Source organism: Sciurus vulgaris (genome assembly GCF_902686455.1).
Source record: "Sciurus vulgaris genome assembly, chromosome: 6".
Classification (NCBI taxonomy): Eukaryota; Metazoa; Chordata; class Mammalia; order Rodentia; family Sciuridae; genus Sciurus; species Sciurus vulgaris.
This window is the reverse complement of record NC_136466.1, coordinates 128,262,828-128,279,387: the sequence shown is the minus strand read 5'-3', so window position 1 is coordinate 128,279,387 and position 16,560 is coordinate 128,262,828. Positions and strand designations below refer to the sequence as shown.

The 16,560-nt window shown below is 40.0% G+C and overlaps 1 protein-coding gene across 1 annotated transcript in view; it reads right to left on the bottom strand.

Annotated features, from left to right (window-relative positions):
* Positions 1-4,632: 4,632 nt before the first annotated feature.
* The window catches only part of LOC306663119 (chondroitin sulfate proteoglycan 4-like), a 72,008-nt gene continuing 60,080 nt past the window's right edge, over positions 4,633-16,560 (bottom strand). Inside the window, 2 exon segments of the mRNA XM_079143478.1 lie at positions 4,633-6,840; positions 7,472-7,658. Of these exon segments, the coding sequence (XP_078999604.1) occupies positions 4,787-6,840; positions 7,472-7,658 (2,241 nt within the window). The 3' untranslated portion in view covers positions 4,633-4,786.

Sequence of the window (16,560 nt, the reverse complement as noted above, 5' to 3'; positions counted from 1 at the left end):
AAAATAGAAAGGGAAATACAACAAATTTCCATTAACTGATGAATAGATAAAATATGGCATATCCATGTAAGAAGACACTATTTGGCCAAAAAAAATCTGCTACAACATAGGTGAACCTTGAAAATATTATGCCGAGTGAAAGAATCCAGTAGTAAGTGATCATAAATTGTATGATTCTATGCATATGAAATATCCAGAATATGCAAGTCCATCAAGACAGAAAGTTAGATTAGCAGTTGCTTAAGGCTGTGGGGTCTGGGGTAAACAGAAAGTGACCGTTAATGTATAGTGCTATTTTGGGAGTGATGGAAATGGTCTAAAATTTATTGTAGTAATGGTTTCACATCTCTGTTAATATACTAAAAACTGTATTTTAACTGGGTAAATTTCATGGAATGTAAGTATCTCAGTAGAGCTGATATTTAAAAAGAAAAAAAGTGCCACTGTGGCGACATGTGCCACACTAAATACAATGCAGAGAAGACTTCCCAGAACACCAAAAAATGCAGCAAATCTTGGTCTTACTAAAAGTTGTGCTAAAAGGGGTTGTTGCTCTTTCTGGGACTCAATATGATCAGCAGAGAAACTACAGCGAAGAATAAAGAAATGTTCAACCAGAAGGGGGATCTTGGAAGCCTGGTTCCTCAGAATGATTCCAGAAGACAGCCTTGGGTCAGAGTCTCCCAGGAGCACAAGACTTCCTGGTTCCAACTGGAGACAGAGAGCAGTGCCTCAGCAGACTGGAGCTGCAGGAAATAAAGAGGCCTGTGAGGTGGGGACTCTGGAGACAAGTGATCCTTGGGTCATAAAGGGGCCGTGAGGCAATGGACTCCTGACCACTGGGTCCATAGTCCCAGGGCACACAACACAGGGAAAATGTGAGTTATTGCCTTAGACTGGATATCCTCAAAAGCACAGACTCATCTGTGAGGGACAATAAACAGGGAAGGAAGAGTCCACATGTTGGTGTTCCATGCTCAACCTTCGGGTCTTTCTGAGACCCTCATAGACTGCATTTTAGGACTTGTCTATATGAGAGATGAATGAGGAAGCATTATCCTATTCATAGGATCTACCTGCTGTTCCATGGGGATTGAACTCCCCCTCCTCAAGCTTTGTGCAAACACAAGTTCCCACAGGCATGCTGTGGAGACAGAGGAGCTCCAGGATGGGACATGAGAGGCATGCTACACTCTAAGCTATAGCTGCAAACATGCTTGGTAATGGTAGTCAAGCTATAGCTAGAGGAAGAAGCAAAGTTGAAGTTGAAACAATGCTTAAGATGTGTCTGATGCAAGCATCAACTGAATTCTGCAAAGACTCAGAACTAGCTACATTATTCACAGGGTCCAGTGAAAAAGGAAAATATGGGGCCTGTTGTTCAAAAATTGACTTTCAAGACGGTGACAGCAGAGCATCAAACCAAGCCCAAAGAATTTCTGAGAGCAGGCCCTGTGTGAATGCACAGGTGGCCTGCTCACAAAGTTGGCCTCATTTGGACAAATAAGTAGCAAATTAATCCCCATCCCCATATTTTCCCTAACACAATGTGCGCGCGCACACACACACACACACACACACACACACACACACACACACGTGAGCACATACTAGGGCTCCGGACCACATCTTCTCAAGGAGTGCCAGCACTGAGGAGCTTGAGTTCCCCTCTTCCTCAACCTCTGCCTCTGCTCTAACAAAACACCCCAAGCACAGCCTCCAGAGCCACTCCCTGCCCCTGCTTGTGGGGGCTAAGATTTCTCCGCCAAGGTTGAATTGGAGCAAAAGAGGAAAATTTGCATGTAGGGTTTTCTTTTATCCATAAAGTTCTTTATTCTAAGACTTACCTTTACTTTGAAAATGATATTATGGTGATGTTTGGTAGTCTTTTTTATTTGGTTAAGGATATTTTAAAATTTTTGAAGTGGTAGCCTTTTGTCAATCCTAGAATTAAAAAGAAGTCAGGCATGGTGGTAAGAATTGCAAATTTGAGGACAACCTGAGCAACTCAATGAACTCCTGACTCAAACAAAACAAAACAAAACAAAACAACAACAACAACAACAACAACAAAAAACAAACCCCAAAAGAGCTAATCCATGAGTGCCTGAGAATTTGCTGGATCAGGAGGAGAGAAAGAAGAGCGGGTTGTTTCCAAGTCCAGAGCCCTGCAATCTGCATATAAATCCTTGCCCAGAGAAGAAGGGAATGGTGCAGGGTCTTTATGAATGTGGCTCAGCAACCTCCATAAGAGAAAGAACTGTCAATCCCTCTGAGCTTCAGTCTACCCCTTGCAAGTGTTCCTGGAGTTCTTCCCTTCATTCAGTTTCTTACAGAGTCTCCATCTAAGGACCAAAGAGAAGGCCGTCCATGCCAGGTACTTTGAGCATTTGGGAATTTTCCTTCTTTAAAACACCTCATCTATTCCTAAATCACCCATTGGAAACTCCACTTTGTAATAGTTGGTATAGTGCCTGATGCACTGAGAATGCTTTAAAAATGTTATCATTATGCCATGAACATCAGGTGATTATATCACAAATTCTAGCAAAACCCCAAGATGTAGATGTCAACATAATTATCCTCTTTTTGGCTGAGGAAAAGTAACGCCAGGGAAATTAAGTCATGATTTGAAGTCACGTTGCTAGGAAGTGGAGAGCCAGGATCTCAAACAGACTCAGAGTCCATTATTTAACCACTCTGGCATGTCGCCAATGGCAGACACCAAGGAGCAGGTAGTCCAAGGTTGGGTGGAAAAATGGGCAGGTTGGCAGACATGCCACTGTGGGCCAGTATGCACCCTAATTTTTACTGCACCATTGGACGGGCAGCACATACCTCTGAGCACTTTGGGTGTAATCGCAAGCCCTTTTTTCAGTTCTGTTTCTTTTTAGTCTGTTTCTCCTGTACACTCATCTTCCTGGCATGCCCCGTGTGATTCTTGAACAATCACCAAAAAGCTTCTGGCAACATAGCATCTTGCAGTTTAGCCCAGGGGGAGAATCTAGCAGTGTGTCAAATGCATTTTGTGCTTAATAAATGTTTGTGGGTCTCTTTGAAAAGGTGGCATTTTCCCACCACTTCAGAGCCAGTGGTGCTCTGAAGAAAGCATCCAAACCAAAGGACCCATTGGTCAGCATGCCCAGTGGTGGGCTCTGTGCCCACTTTCACCCTCATGCCTCTCCTATACAGGGCTGGACCTCATTGCTAATACAAGTCTCTGAAAGATGGAGGAGTTGGGTAGCCCACTTCCATCCCCAAATTCAGGGAATGTTACCCACTATGTAGCATCACTTCCACTCCCTCCAAATGTGTCCATTTCAGCCCAGAAATCTGAAGAACCAGAGGGTAGGATGCATCACCCTCATCCCACCTAATTAATGCAAGACTATGAGGAAATGCATCCAGGTGTTCAAGGAGGAACCTAAAAGAATCTGCCAAGCTCCTGATCCAAACATATATATATTTGGATACTATATTATATATATTATATTATATAATATATAAAAATATTATATATTATATTATATATATTATATATATAAATATTATATATATTAATATTTTGGAGGTTGGAAAAAAATAAGAGAACCTCCACTCCAAGCTCACCTCAAAGTCTCCTTAGGAAAAATTAGCCATTCTTCTGACACTAACTTCTGGTTTGCACTTATTAATTTGTCATTTGTTAAGCATCAGTGAAATCATTATGACAAAGAATTGAAATTATTTGGTCATAGCTCTGCCTATGGAAGAAACCATCTGAGACTGATTTTCAATTTCCAAACTTGAATTTTTAACACTGCACAAGGCTTTGCCAAAACTTTTTATTTTATGCTTTCCTTGAGCCAGCACCAAATGGTAGACATTGTTTCCTTTTAATTGAACCCATCTGTAAGTCCCTAGAATATTCCAGAGCCTCTGGAAGAAAACTTTCCAAACTCTCTATTAATTATTTGATTAATCACTGAGGTTCAACATCTGGATCTCACGCTGTTCTTGCTCAAGCAAGAACACTCACAAACAAGAATGTGAATGGCTATCTTAAAGTGTTTGTGTATATCTCCTTCCAACATGAACAACAATGTGATTTGTTTGGAGTTGCAAAAAATTAATAGGAAAAAGAGAAGAAATCAGACATTTTTGTTTGGCCAGCTTTATACTCCTAGTTCCAAATATCTTATGGCTGAAGCAAGAAAGAAGCCAACAAGCTTACGGAGCCAAGGATGTCTGGCTCTTCCACAAAGATCATGCATTCTACTTGTCCAATCAAGGGGGAGCAAAACCATCTACTGGATGCTAAGATGCTTCTAGGCCTTCCCCTGGTGTGCACAGATGCAGCACACAGTCATTCTGTGCCCTCTGTGGGCCCGGATTAGAACAGGCCCCAAAACAATTCTGAGTTGCACACAGATAAACTAACCTTGATTTAAGACTCTTTTTCGTCCTCCTTTCTTTGATGAAACACAACACATTTAGTGAATATCTTCAAGGGAGGACCCACTATCTGGACCATCACTGCCTGTCCTGCATTAGGAAAACAAACCTCGGGACTCCAGGGAGAAGGCATTACAGAAAAAACACTACCTAAACAGACTCACTGATGTGATCAATTACCTCTTCCACTGCTGAGGTGCCCAGAAGTTACAATAAACACCCACCAACATCCAACCATAGGGTCCTGATAACCAGGGGCTAGTAAGGCCAGGTTTCTTTCTTTCTTTTTTTTTAAGTCCCTATCCTAGTACCTGTTACATAAGTAGGTGGTCAATAAAAACACAGCTTCAGTCTACACCCAGTACTGGTTGTGCTTCAGCGTTGGGTTGGTTTGTCGGCAGAGCTTGATCATGTCGGGATCCAGGTTCATCCATGTCTCCCAAGGAGCACATCTTCCTATTGGCTCAGCCACTGGAGAGGCCATGTGTTCACATGGCGGAGCCCTGAAAAGACCGGCTGGGGGACTGCTGGAGCTTTTTATGAGGGGTGTCACCGTGACAGTGGGAACTGTTCTGCTCCTTTCTGGCCTACAACTTGGGATTGGGGGTTCTAGGCTGGCCTGGGGCTTGATAAGAGGTTTTGCCTTTTCTTCTCTCTGGCCCAGCAGCCAGACACACAAGGCCACCACAGTCACTATTAGCAGCAGGAACACTGCAGCCAAGGGTATAATGACCAACAGAGGGTAACTGCTTTCTCTGAGCCGAGTGGGTGCCGCAGGGCCAATTTTGGTAGCAGCAGGTGGCCAAATGACTCTGGTAGGAAAGACCTTGTCATCCAAACTTGGCTCTTTGCCACTGTGTCGTACCCAGGGATCTGCTCCGTGCCATCTAGTCTGGGTCAGCTTCCCCAGAGTTTCCATCTGTGTCAGTGGCACAGGTCCTGAAGAAACCACAGGCTTTTTCTGCAAGAGAACTGAGGTCACGAGGTTATCACCAGTGACTAGTAAAGGAACATCTGGTGCAAGAGTCTGCAGAAGCCACGGGGCAGGTGGCACGATGGTGAAGGGGAGGTACCCGATTGCTGGCTGTACATGATCTGCCCTGAGCAAGAAAGTGAAGGAATCGTTCAGCATGTCTGTGCCTGATAGATTGGCGTGTGGATCAAGCACCAACAGCCCTTGGTCAATGTCCCTCTGAGTGAAGAGAGCTGCATCTTCCATCATAGTGCTGTGAGCCAGTCTTCGTACAAGTCTCCCGTGGACAGGGGGCTCTGTCACTTCAAATCTGGGATCACTGTTGGTCATGTTAGCAAGCTCAGTAGCATCAAGGTCCTTTCTTCTCAGCTGATGAGCCACCCGGTTGACAATTTTCAGATTTGACGTAACCCACAGTGATGGCTGCACTCTGATGCCCAGGGTTTGTCCTGTCAGGTTGCTTTCTGGTGTAAACAGTGAGAACTGTAGCTGGTCCTCTGAGGCTGTGAGGTTTGTCATGTGGTAGGATAGTCTTCCTGAATCCAGATCCTCCTGTCCAAAGCTGGTGACCACCTGGTTTTCAATCAGCAGGTGCCCATGTTGGAGAGGCTGTGTTATCCAGTAAATGATCTGGGGGTTCCTTCCATTTGTCACTGCTGACAGGTGAGCATTGGTGATAGGGACGGTTGTCTGGCCTTGTGGGACAAGAAGGTCTGTGAGGTTCACAAGGGTGATAGAAATGGGTATGACGTCCAGGTGGAAGAGCTTGTAGAGAGGGCGGTGTTCACCATCAGTCACACTAAAGTAAAACACTCCAGAGGACGGGCTTCCATCTTGTATGAACAACACTTGAGAGTTATCAATGTCAGCTTGTGTAAATTGATGAACAGGTGTGTCTGGATGGTAAGCCATTGCCAAAAAGCCATTATTAGGGTTACGGATGATTGTATATCTGATCTCATCTGGGGGATTGTCTAGATCTTCCACTTTTAGGATTTCAGATCCCACAACCAACCTACTGCCCTGCAGAACTTTCCTCCGAAGTCCTTTTGTCTTTAATTCTGGTGCCTGATCATTCACAGGAGTGACGGTGATGTTAAACATCTCTTCAATGAAGTCAATCTCTGGCTTGTTGACAGACTTACTCTTTTCATTTGGCCAAACAGCAAAGGTAAAACTATCAGCCAGTGATTCAGAGTCATCGTGAAGGTACATGATTCCAAATTTATTAATTAGAGACTGGGAAAAATTAGGTTTTCCTTTGGTAATGTTTCTTTCTCCAACCATAATGGTTCCATGATAAGGAAGAGATGTAACCTGGAACCAAATTTCATAGGAAGAGCGCTGAGATTCAGGGAGTTTAAATAAGAGGTTGGAAGCATCTAACTTAGATTGGTCAATTAGAACTTTGTCTCCCTCCTTGACAGCAGCTCCTATTAAAACATAAAGAATAAAGTGACATCTCATTAGAATCTTCAGATGACGGCTATGAAGCAATTTCCCTCATGTTTTCCTCTCCTACTAGATTATTCTAAACACTTTGGTTGTTTATGTACCTGAATTAACATTCCTACCCAAGGCATGGTGAAAAAAAATGAACTTTAAATACAAACTCATATGCACCCAATTAGGTCAACATTTCAGGCAAGTGAGCCCTAAAACTTCAGGATCACTTAATTAAACGGTAATTTCCTAACTTATCTATTTCTTTTGCTGTGGAAACAGATGCAGCTTTCAATACCTCTTTCCTTTCAAAAACTTACCTGAATTACCATTTTCATTTCCTATCAACAGTTTTCAGTCATGGGCATGGTGAAGTCCCCTTTTGGAGGTATAAATAAAATTCTTTAAAGCCAAATTGCCATCCTTTCCCCAATACAACCATGAAGCTTATGAGAGGAGATAGAAGAGGCTCAGCGAAAGAAGATGTGAAACAAAATAACAGATCATTATAATTGCATTAGTAGTTTTATTTCAAAGGCACCAACAAAAAGGGAAAGATTTCTTTCCAAATTGTTCCTATTTTAATAGAGATAAGATACTAACCATATCTTGAGGCATTACCTGTGTTTTTGAGCAGGCAGCTCTGTCGACCAGGCTCATCAATTTCATATGAAATGCTAATGAGGAACTCCTTGGGGCCTAGGGCTGCTGCAGGTGGAGAGGACACCGTGAATGTAAAGGAGTCTTCTGCAGTCCAGCCTGTGTTCACACGATCCACATGCTGGTATAATATCAGCCCTTCAGTGACCTGGCCAGACAGTAAGAAAAATGAGCCCCTGGTTTCCAAAATGATGCAAGGATGAACATTATCCTACCTGGAGGACATACTATCTTCTCATGGCTTACTCTATTCATGCTCAAATGATTTGCACATATCCATGTAAATGCAGGGACATTGAAAAGGTGATAACTTGTTTTTCAAATCAAAGGGATGCTATTTCAAACAGAAGCTATCCAACAGAGAAAGAAAAGCACATTGATTTTGAGATGACTGATGCCCTAAGGTACTGGTATTAAAGAAAGGGTATAAGTCAGTCAGTTTCAACAATAATCAGCACCAGGCTGCTGCCTACTCTTCTGCCCAATAGATTATTCTGAATCAAATCATTTCATCTGTAAATGCTTTAGTAAGTACAAAAGATGACTCTTAACCACAATCTCACTATTATACCTAAATATTGTGAATTACTTCTTAATATTACCAAATATTCAGAGTTCACATTTCTCTAATGATCTCGTACACATCTCTCTTTTTTTCTTTTATTGATATATTATAGTTGTATATAATACATTTTGACATAATCATACATGCATGAATTTTTTAATGTCTTTTTTTAATACTTGTTATGTCTGAGTCAAGTTTCTAGTAATAGGTGATTGGTCATTAGACATCACATTTAATATTTCTCATACATCTTTACATCTAGGTTTCCCTCTGTAATTTTTTTTAATTGCTGAATAAATTGGGTCATTTGTCTTATAGGGTTTCTACATTCTGGATTTTCCTGAATTTTTATGATTTTATTTAACATGCTCCTCTATCTTCTTTATTTCCTATAAGCTGCAGGTAAATCTAAAAGCTTAAGTAAGAATCAGTTTCAAGTTTTGGATATGAATATTTTACAGGTTGTATTAAATTTTTTTTTTTTTTGTACTTCATTGCCAAGCACAATAATATTTGCCTGCCTCCCTTTTGGATACAAGATTAATATATGGATTCAAGTGTTGGTAGTGAATCCATCTATTTCAAAGGTCCCATCAGCCTGTCACCTAATAGTTTAACCCATCGCCTAGATCCACTATTGTTATAGGGGTAAAACATTAGTAGTCCTTTATCAATCCCTTTCATTTATTTCCGGCAGTTTTCTATAAAAAAAAATCCTCTAATCAGCTGTATGGTTATATAAAGAGGAACAGGAGAGATAGAAGAAATGCTTGATTCTTTTCCTCAAAGTACCAATTTCTAGAATAATAAATTGGTTCCCTGGCCCCAACCTCCAAACATCACCATTGGATTGGTTTTGTTTGTTTGTTTTGGAACAAATACAAACTTATGAACTTTAACATATGATGCATCTCATTCCATTGTAATCATTATTCTCATTGGTGGCCAAATTGTCCCATTTTGCCTAAGGTATTTTTTCAAGATTGAATGTAAGTCTTTGATAACTTTTGCTTTTCAATGCACTTTCTAACTCAATTAGCGGGAATGATTTCTACACAGCATTTTGTTGTCCAGACTATATGTGGGTAGTTCTTCCTCAGACAACAGTGATTGAATGTGCAAAACTATATCACAAAAATGGAGCTACCAAAGAAATACTCAACCCTTAATTCTTATGGGTCACAGCTTTTTTCACCAGAAAGCTACTATAAAGTTCTAACTTATGTGGTCTCGTTAAGGTATTCTAGTGCCCAGCTCAAAAGTGCCCCAGATGAGCTATCATATAAATTGCAGAGCTGTTGAGTCTACTGCATCAGTCAGTATTGGAAGTACAGAAGTCTGGATCTCTGAATATGTATCGCTCTGGCTCAGTGCTAATTTAGTGAATGTATACAGAACCAGAGTTCTAGGAAGTGAATTTCTATGGAAAGTAAGTCCTTGTTGGTGAGGAGATTCTTATTCCTTACACTATTCAAGGATAATAAGGCAAGGAAATGCTATCATTTGGGGATTTTAAATGGGAAGGGGAAATCATAATTTCTCCATATCTTCTCAGAAAGGAACAGATTGCTTATGAGAAATTGAATTACTTTGATTAAAGTAATCCAATTTGGATTGGAAATTGGAAACAGTATTATCTTCTTCAAAGATGGTAATTTCTGGTACTAATAGCAACTAAACTCCCCAGTAGTTCCTGGAAAATGAGTCTCCTTTATTTAGCAGTCCTACTGTTTCTATTCCCAGCTTCGGATTTATGACAAAAGATTGGTCATAAATGTATTCTTCCTCCTAGAAATGGGTGATCGTGACATGGATTTTGGACCAGAGGATGTTCCTAACAGGTCCCTGTTCTGCTTCATAAAGCAAAAGAAATCCAATTCCCTTTTTTTGTTGTTGTTATTGTCACATGTTTTTAGTTGTAGATGGACACAACACCTTTATTTTATTTATTTATTTTTATGTGGTGCTGGGGATCAAACACAGTGCCTCATACATACGAGGCAAGTGCTCTACCACTAAGCTACAATCCCAGTCCAAGAAATCCAATTTTTTAAAACTATAAGTTAACTAGTATATTAACCAGGAGGAAAGATTTTCTTGGAAGCTGGACACTCTTGTCTACTGGTACTTATGTGTAAATGACAATTAGCTTTCCTAAAAATACACACACACACACACACACACACACACACACAAACACAAACACACATATTTATAAAGTTATTGAAATAATAAAATGTTCCAAGGAAAAGAACTAGAGAAGAGTCCTACACATGGCTGTACTTCAGGAGTCTTATGAAGGAGAGGTCTTATTGAAGTTCTATTTTTGAAGAATCATTTCAAGAGTGAGAAAGGAAATGTGAATAACCAGTTGACTCATTTTGTACTGTAGTGAGAGAACTGAATGAGAGATATTTTGAGCATATGGATTTTTAGTGAAAGTTAGTGAAAGTGCTGAGCTAAAAGTGAAGCGGAATAAGAGTGCCCATGGAATTCCCACTTGCCAGTCACACCCTGAAGAGGATTGCAGTGAATAAGGTTTTGAAAGTGGAGAAGAGTTTTAGCCTCTCTGGCTTCAGGAGCCAGATTCTAAGAACTGGCTGTGTGAGGATACAGGTGTGCATGTGTGTGCATGTCAGGAAAGGGCCCAGAAAGGGTGAAGGAGACCAGGACTTTATGAGACAAAAAGTATGGAGTGAACCCGAGGGGAGAAGGATCTCAGAGAAGGTTGGGAATTTTGTCACCTCAAATGGAAAATGGCCTCAGGAACAGCTTGCAACAGCTCTACATATTTCTACTGTACTGAATATGGATAGATGAGCCACTTAGCTGAATACCTGGACTCTGGGATTAAGAAGGGGAGGGGAGGTTTGTATCCTATAGATTTACATTAGCCTAGATATTTTCTCTTTTAGAGAAAGTCTTTCTGGAATGACATCAAAACCAATGTAGAATTCCAACTAATAAACATAGCAGGAAAAACAATGTGAGAAAAATCACCATTTGGCAACTATAACAGCCATAATGTTTTAGGTGAAAACCTTGAAATGGTTGCTATTAGGCTAAAGTGTGATGAGAAAGAGAATTTTTAAATGGTTACAAAGTGACTCCTCACAAGATACTGATTTGTCACAACAGGGAGAATAGCACTTGCTCAATGGAGAAACCCAAAAGGCAGCACTCCACCGAGCAATGAATGGACATCCTCAGTGCCCGACAAAGACAGAATCAAAACCTCCTGAGAGGAAGCTCTGAGAAGACCCGACCAGCTACCTTGGCATTCCTGCCCAGAATGCACAACCTGAACACCCCGCCCAGAATGCACAAGCTGAATGTGATCACAAGGAAACACCAGACAAAATATCAGATAGGACCAAACTGAGTGGTATTCTACAGAAAACTGCCTGTACTCCTAAAACAAAAAAACTTAAAGGTAAGGTAGAATCATAAAAGACAATATAATAGAACTGAGGAATGGTTCTATTTATTAAAGGAGACTAAAGAAACTTGACGCTGTTTTATGCTGTACATAATTTCTCTTTTGCTATAAAGGACATTTACTAGAACAATTTGGGAAATTTGAATAAGATCTATAAATTATACAATAGTATCATAACCATGTTAATTTCATGATTTTGAAAATTATACTGTGGTCACATAAGAGAATGACCTTGTTTTTAGAAATTGTACATTGAGGTAAGTAGAAGTAAAGAGGCATGTCAGCTACAGGCTCTCAAAATTCCAGCAGAGAGAGAGAGAGAGAGAGAGAGAATGAAAAAATAAATGTGGTTTAAAGCTAATTTATGAGAAATATGGACAAACTGTATGAGACTTCTTTGTACATTTTTGCAATTGTTCTGTAACTTACTACAAATTACAAAGTTAAGTAAATAATTTATAAAGGAACTCCTGTGGTGTTTTACTACATCAGCTTCAAGAAGGGACCAATAATCCCTATTTCTGATGACCCAAATATGCAGAAGGAGAGGGACCAACCCACAAATGCCTTGGGGACTCTAAAATCAGGAAGTGGTTGTTTCCTATCCTGAGTTAGTCTGTCCCCACTCTCCCAACGCCTACCCCCCACTCCCACAGTTTCCGACTTTGGCCTTTAACAAAGCTGTCATCCTATGTCACCCATGAATTAATAGATATGTGGTTCTAAATCTTAGAACTTCTCAGAGTAATGGTTTTTTTTGAAGGGACAATATTATGATATCCTGGGATCCCTGAGATTTAAACCTTCTGTATCTCATATTGTTGATTTCTATGGAACCACAAAGAATGTTTGTCAGATATTAAAAAGGGATTTGCAGCTCTAAGGGCAGGGCCTACTGACCTTTCTGTGTGTGTTAAATTTTACAGTTGAGAGGCTGCTAAAAGTTTGGAGAAGTTGGGAATGGAGGGACCACTGGCCCTGCCCCATCAGAAAGCCAGTTGGTAACAAAGCTTGGAAAACAGAAGCCACAGCACCAGACATTCATGAGAGCTTTCTATAGACCACTTTACTCAGAGGACCTCTTTGGCTCCAACTGCTTGATTACTGCTCTTATTCCTCAAAGGAAGAAAAGGATACTTACTAATATGAAAATGAAAGCAGAAGAGTATAGTAGATTTTGAACCTTGGGTCAGTGAGACGTAAATTCAAATATAAATGCAAGCATTTTTCAGCTCTGTGCTTGTGTGCCACTCATTTAACCCCCCTGAGGCTCCATCTGTGCATTAAAATATAGAATAATATCTTACAAATATGCATTTCATCAGAAGACTTATAACAATATCAGAGCTCAAAATGGTAGGCCTTGGGCCTTCTGGGTATTTCCAAAGAGTGTCTGAGTCCTCACTGACCAGTTAGCTGCTCACTGGGATATGGGGAGATTCTGGTTCAGATGGAAGGCTATCCTCATTTTTCTTGTAGTGAATCTGTGCATGAAAATATTAAACAATCAGAAAGTCCTAAAACATGCCTAATAAAATAAATATTTTCTCATAAAAATGAAGGAATTTGTAGGCTGGAATTGTTGGCACAAATTCTGGAAGCTTAGTTCTAGTTGCTTTGTAAATAAGTTATTTGTTTACCATTCTACTACTATGCATTTTGGTAAATATTTGTTTAATGAAAAATAAACTACTTTTATAACATTTTACAAAATTGAATTATAAAGCATACACACACACACACACACACATATATATATATATATTTTTTTTTTAATAATCATTAAGCAGTGGAAATAAGGCAATCCAGGATGTTTCTCATACACATATTTAACAAAAACACATGAAAATACCTAACTTTTATTGAACCTTAAATAGAAGCAGGCATGCTACAAGGCACTTAACACAACTCATTTTATTTTATTTTGTTTTGGGAATTCTCGTTAGGTCCACTTGACAGACTAGGAAAAAACAAGCCTCAGAAAATGTAAATAGACAATAATTGGGAGAGCCTAGTTTTAACTTAGTCCTATATGACTCCAGAGTTCATGCTTTTCCACTAAGAGTTGCATCCAACATGGGGAAAATTCACTGAGATTCTAGGCAACAAACGTCACAAGATAAGCTCCCCAACTTCAAGGAGACTAGTAATTGGGAAAGTCAGTGGGTAAGAATGACTAGGACAGATAAATACTACTTTGTGGTCTGGCCTGGCCGGGATAGTCAGTATGGGCCAGAGGTTGTCCAGACTTGTAAAGATTCAAAGAAATAGTTCATTCTATAGACTGTGTTTGTTTTAAGTGGCAAAATTAAAGAAGGGCTGTGTTCCAGTTCTACATGAGGGTCATATTTTAAATCATAAAACACCAGGGGAAAGGATTTTTTTTCCTACAGTTAATTCCTGATTCAAGGCCTTCTAGGCAACTAGCAGATATCTGCCTGAATAAGGCTAAGTTTTTAAAACCTGAACCCAGAGAGCTAAGGGTCATGTGTGTGTCCTTGGATGAACCCAGTAAGGAACACGAGTTCAAACACACCGTGTGTGATGGTGTCGACTGCGGCATGGAATCTGATGATTTCTTTTCTTTTTAGTGGTATTGGGATAGAACCCAGAGCTGCTCTACCACAGCTTCAAACTTGTGATCTTCCTATGTCAGCCTCCTGAGGTACTGGGATTACAGGCATGTGCCATCACACCCAGCTTGACAAATTTTTTTTTTTTTCTAAAGACATTCCATAGTTCCACAAAGTACACATGGACAGAACTGAGTGTAGAAGAATGGAATTGTCAAACATGGCCAAAAGACAGGGCTATAATACTCAGGAGAATATCTTCACTATGAGGGTCTTTCTAAATATAGCTCCTCAGAATCCTGATAAGAAAAACAGAGCATGAGTCCTTCATGCTGATCCTTCCCACAGTGAGGCTCAAAAGTCAAACATAGCTTTGAAATTCCCACTGGAGAACAGAGTAACCAAATTATCTCAGGGTCAGCCTGGGGATGGGGAGAGACAGAATCCACTCACTTGGTTTTCCATGACATGACAGCCTTGCCCAAAGTCCATGTTTCTGGGTAGGATAGTGACTGGTCAGAAGGAGCAATAGAAAGAGAACTGACCCCCAAATCTCTATTTTGGGCAGGCTCATAGGGAAAGGAAACTACAGAAAGTCAAACAATTCAAGAAGATAAAGTCTGTAAGGTTGCATGAGGATTAACAAAAAGCCCTAAAAGCTGCCCTTCTGAAGGCACCAAGATCCTGTGCTCTTGAAAGGTGAGCTCAGAGGAATGACTCCTCTCTGTAAGCCCTTTCTCTTTCCCACCAGGACTGGTCCCTCGTGACTGCAGAAAGCAGTCTGGGCATAAGGTTTCCAGAAGAGATCAGAAGTCCAGGACAGCCCAGGATGCCAAGGGTTAGAGAGTTCCCAGGTATCAGGTTAAATAAGTCAGACTGGGTTAAGACCCAGGAGTGATTCTCCTAGTGGGAATGGGTAGAAGATAATTCAGGAAAACTAAATTCCTAAATGGGTCTATCTGCCTTTTCAAAGAAAGAGCCAACAATTCTAACAGAGAGAATCATCTCTGGTTATTCAATCTTTGCACCAGGACGCGTCAAATATTTCCAGTTTGAACAATGAACAGGTGACTAGGTGACAGCACAATACAATAATTAGTACCTTGGAAAAACACTCTCCACCATAATTCAGTGACTTGTAATGGCAAAAACAAGGTTGCTGAAACAACAACAAAAAAAAAAGGCAGAAAATGTCCACAATGACTATTCAGTCTAGCGCCATTGACTAAGGGTCCAGATTAAGCAGAGGTAAGGGTGAGGCAGATTAATCAATAACAGGAAGACACTGATTCCTCCCTGATAAGCAAATTCAGGGACTAAATCTTAATGAGCCAATAAGCTGATTGCATTCACCATTAAGTAGTAATAAATTAATTTCTATCCCATGGGGAATGTGTTCGCCATTCCTTAAAAATATAAGTGTTGTCTGGAGCAATAAACCTAGGTTCTTAGAGGAATAATTTAGACAAATTCATCACCCAGAAATGATTGTATAATTTTATAATGTGGCTCTGGGAACCTGTATCTGTGTGGCAGCAGCAGGCAGAGACCAAGATGGATGAGCTCCCATCCACAACAGTACAATAACCAAAATGCAATTACTGGCTTTGTGGAAAAGAGGCCAGGCATCGTAAACGTCAACACTGGAACACTTTGCTTTTTAATGACTCTAAATTATCTCAACAAGCACTGGAATGACAATCACTCAATTAGTTTACAGCTTTACTTGGAAAAGCTCAATGCTTTATAAAATTAGATTCTTATTTTGTCCATACACCCATTAAAAGGAACAACCATTTATCTAATTCTGTTTTAAAAAATCTGTCATTTAATTTTAAAATCTGATGACTTATCCTTTCAGTATGCTCATGTTTAATTCTTCAGGACATAGATTTTCAGCAAAAATTTCTGTGGTTTATCTTTTTTCCATTTAGACAGATATAATATGGCAAAAAGCAGGACGGTTACTTATTTATCTTGGTTGGTTGACATGGTATGGTTTAAAAAAATAGTAAATTTTTTTCTGGGATAAGAAAATATTTTTGAGCAATGACATAACAAAATTTTTCCTCCCAATTGTTTTGCCAAAGTATGATATTAAGCACACTAGAGCCAAAATTTCTTTTATAAGTTATTTCTATCCAGAGTCATTTTCAGACATCCATCATAAAACAAGAAAGAAGGTGGGTTTTATCTGCAGATGATAGAGTAGTTTTGCCTTCCTTACCTGAGGGGGCACAGAGAATCTAGGAACAATTTAGTGTTCTCAGGCACAGGTATGAAAAAGCACTCAACCATCAGTTGCCTAAAACACTCCCCCAAGTAGTTCTTGAGATGAGAAAAACTGGCTTGGGAAGCCAAACCTTAATCAAAGCCATTTGATAACATATCCAGCTGAATAGTTCTGAACTTGTCATATAATTGATTGGTTCCTGAGCACTACCTTTTTTTTTTTTAACCAACTAGACTGAAG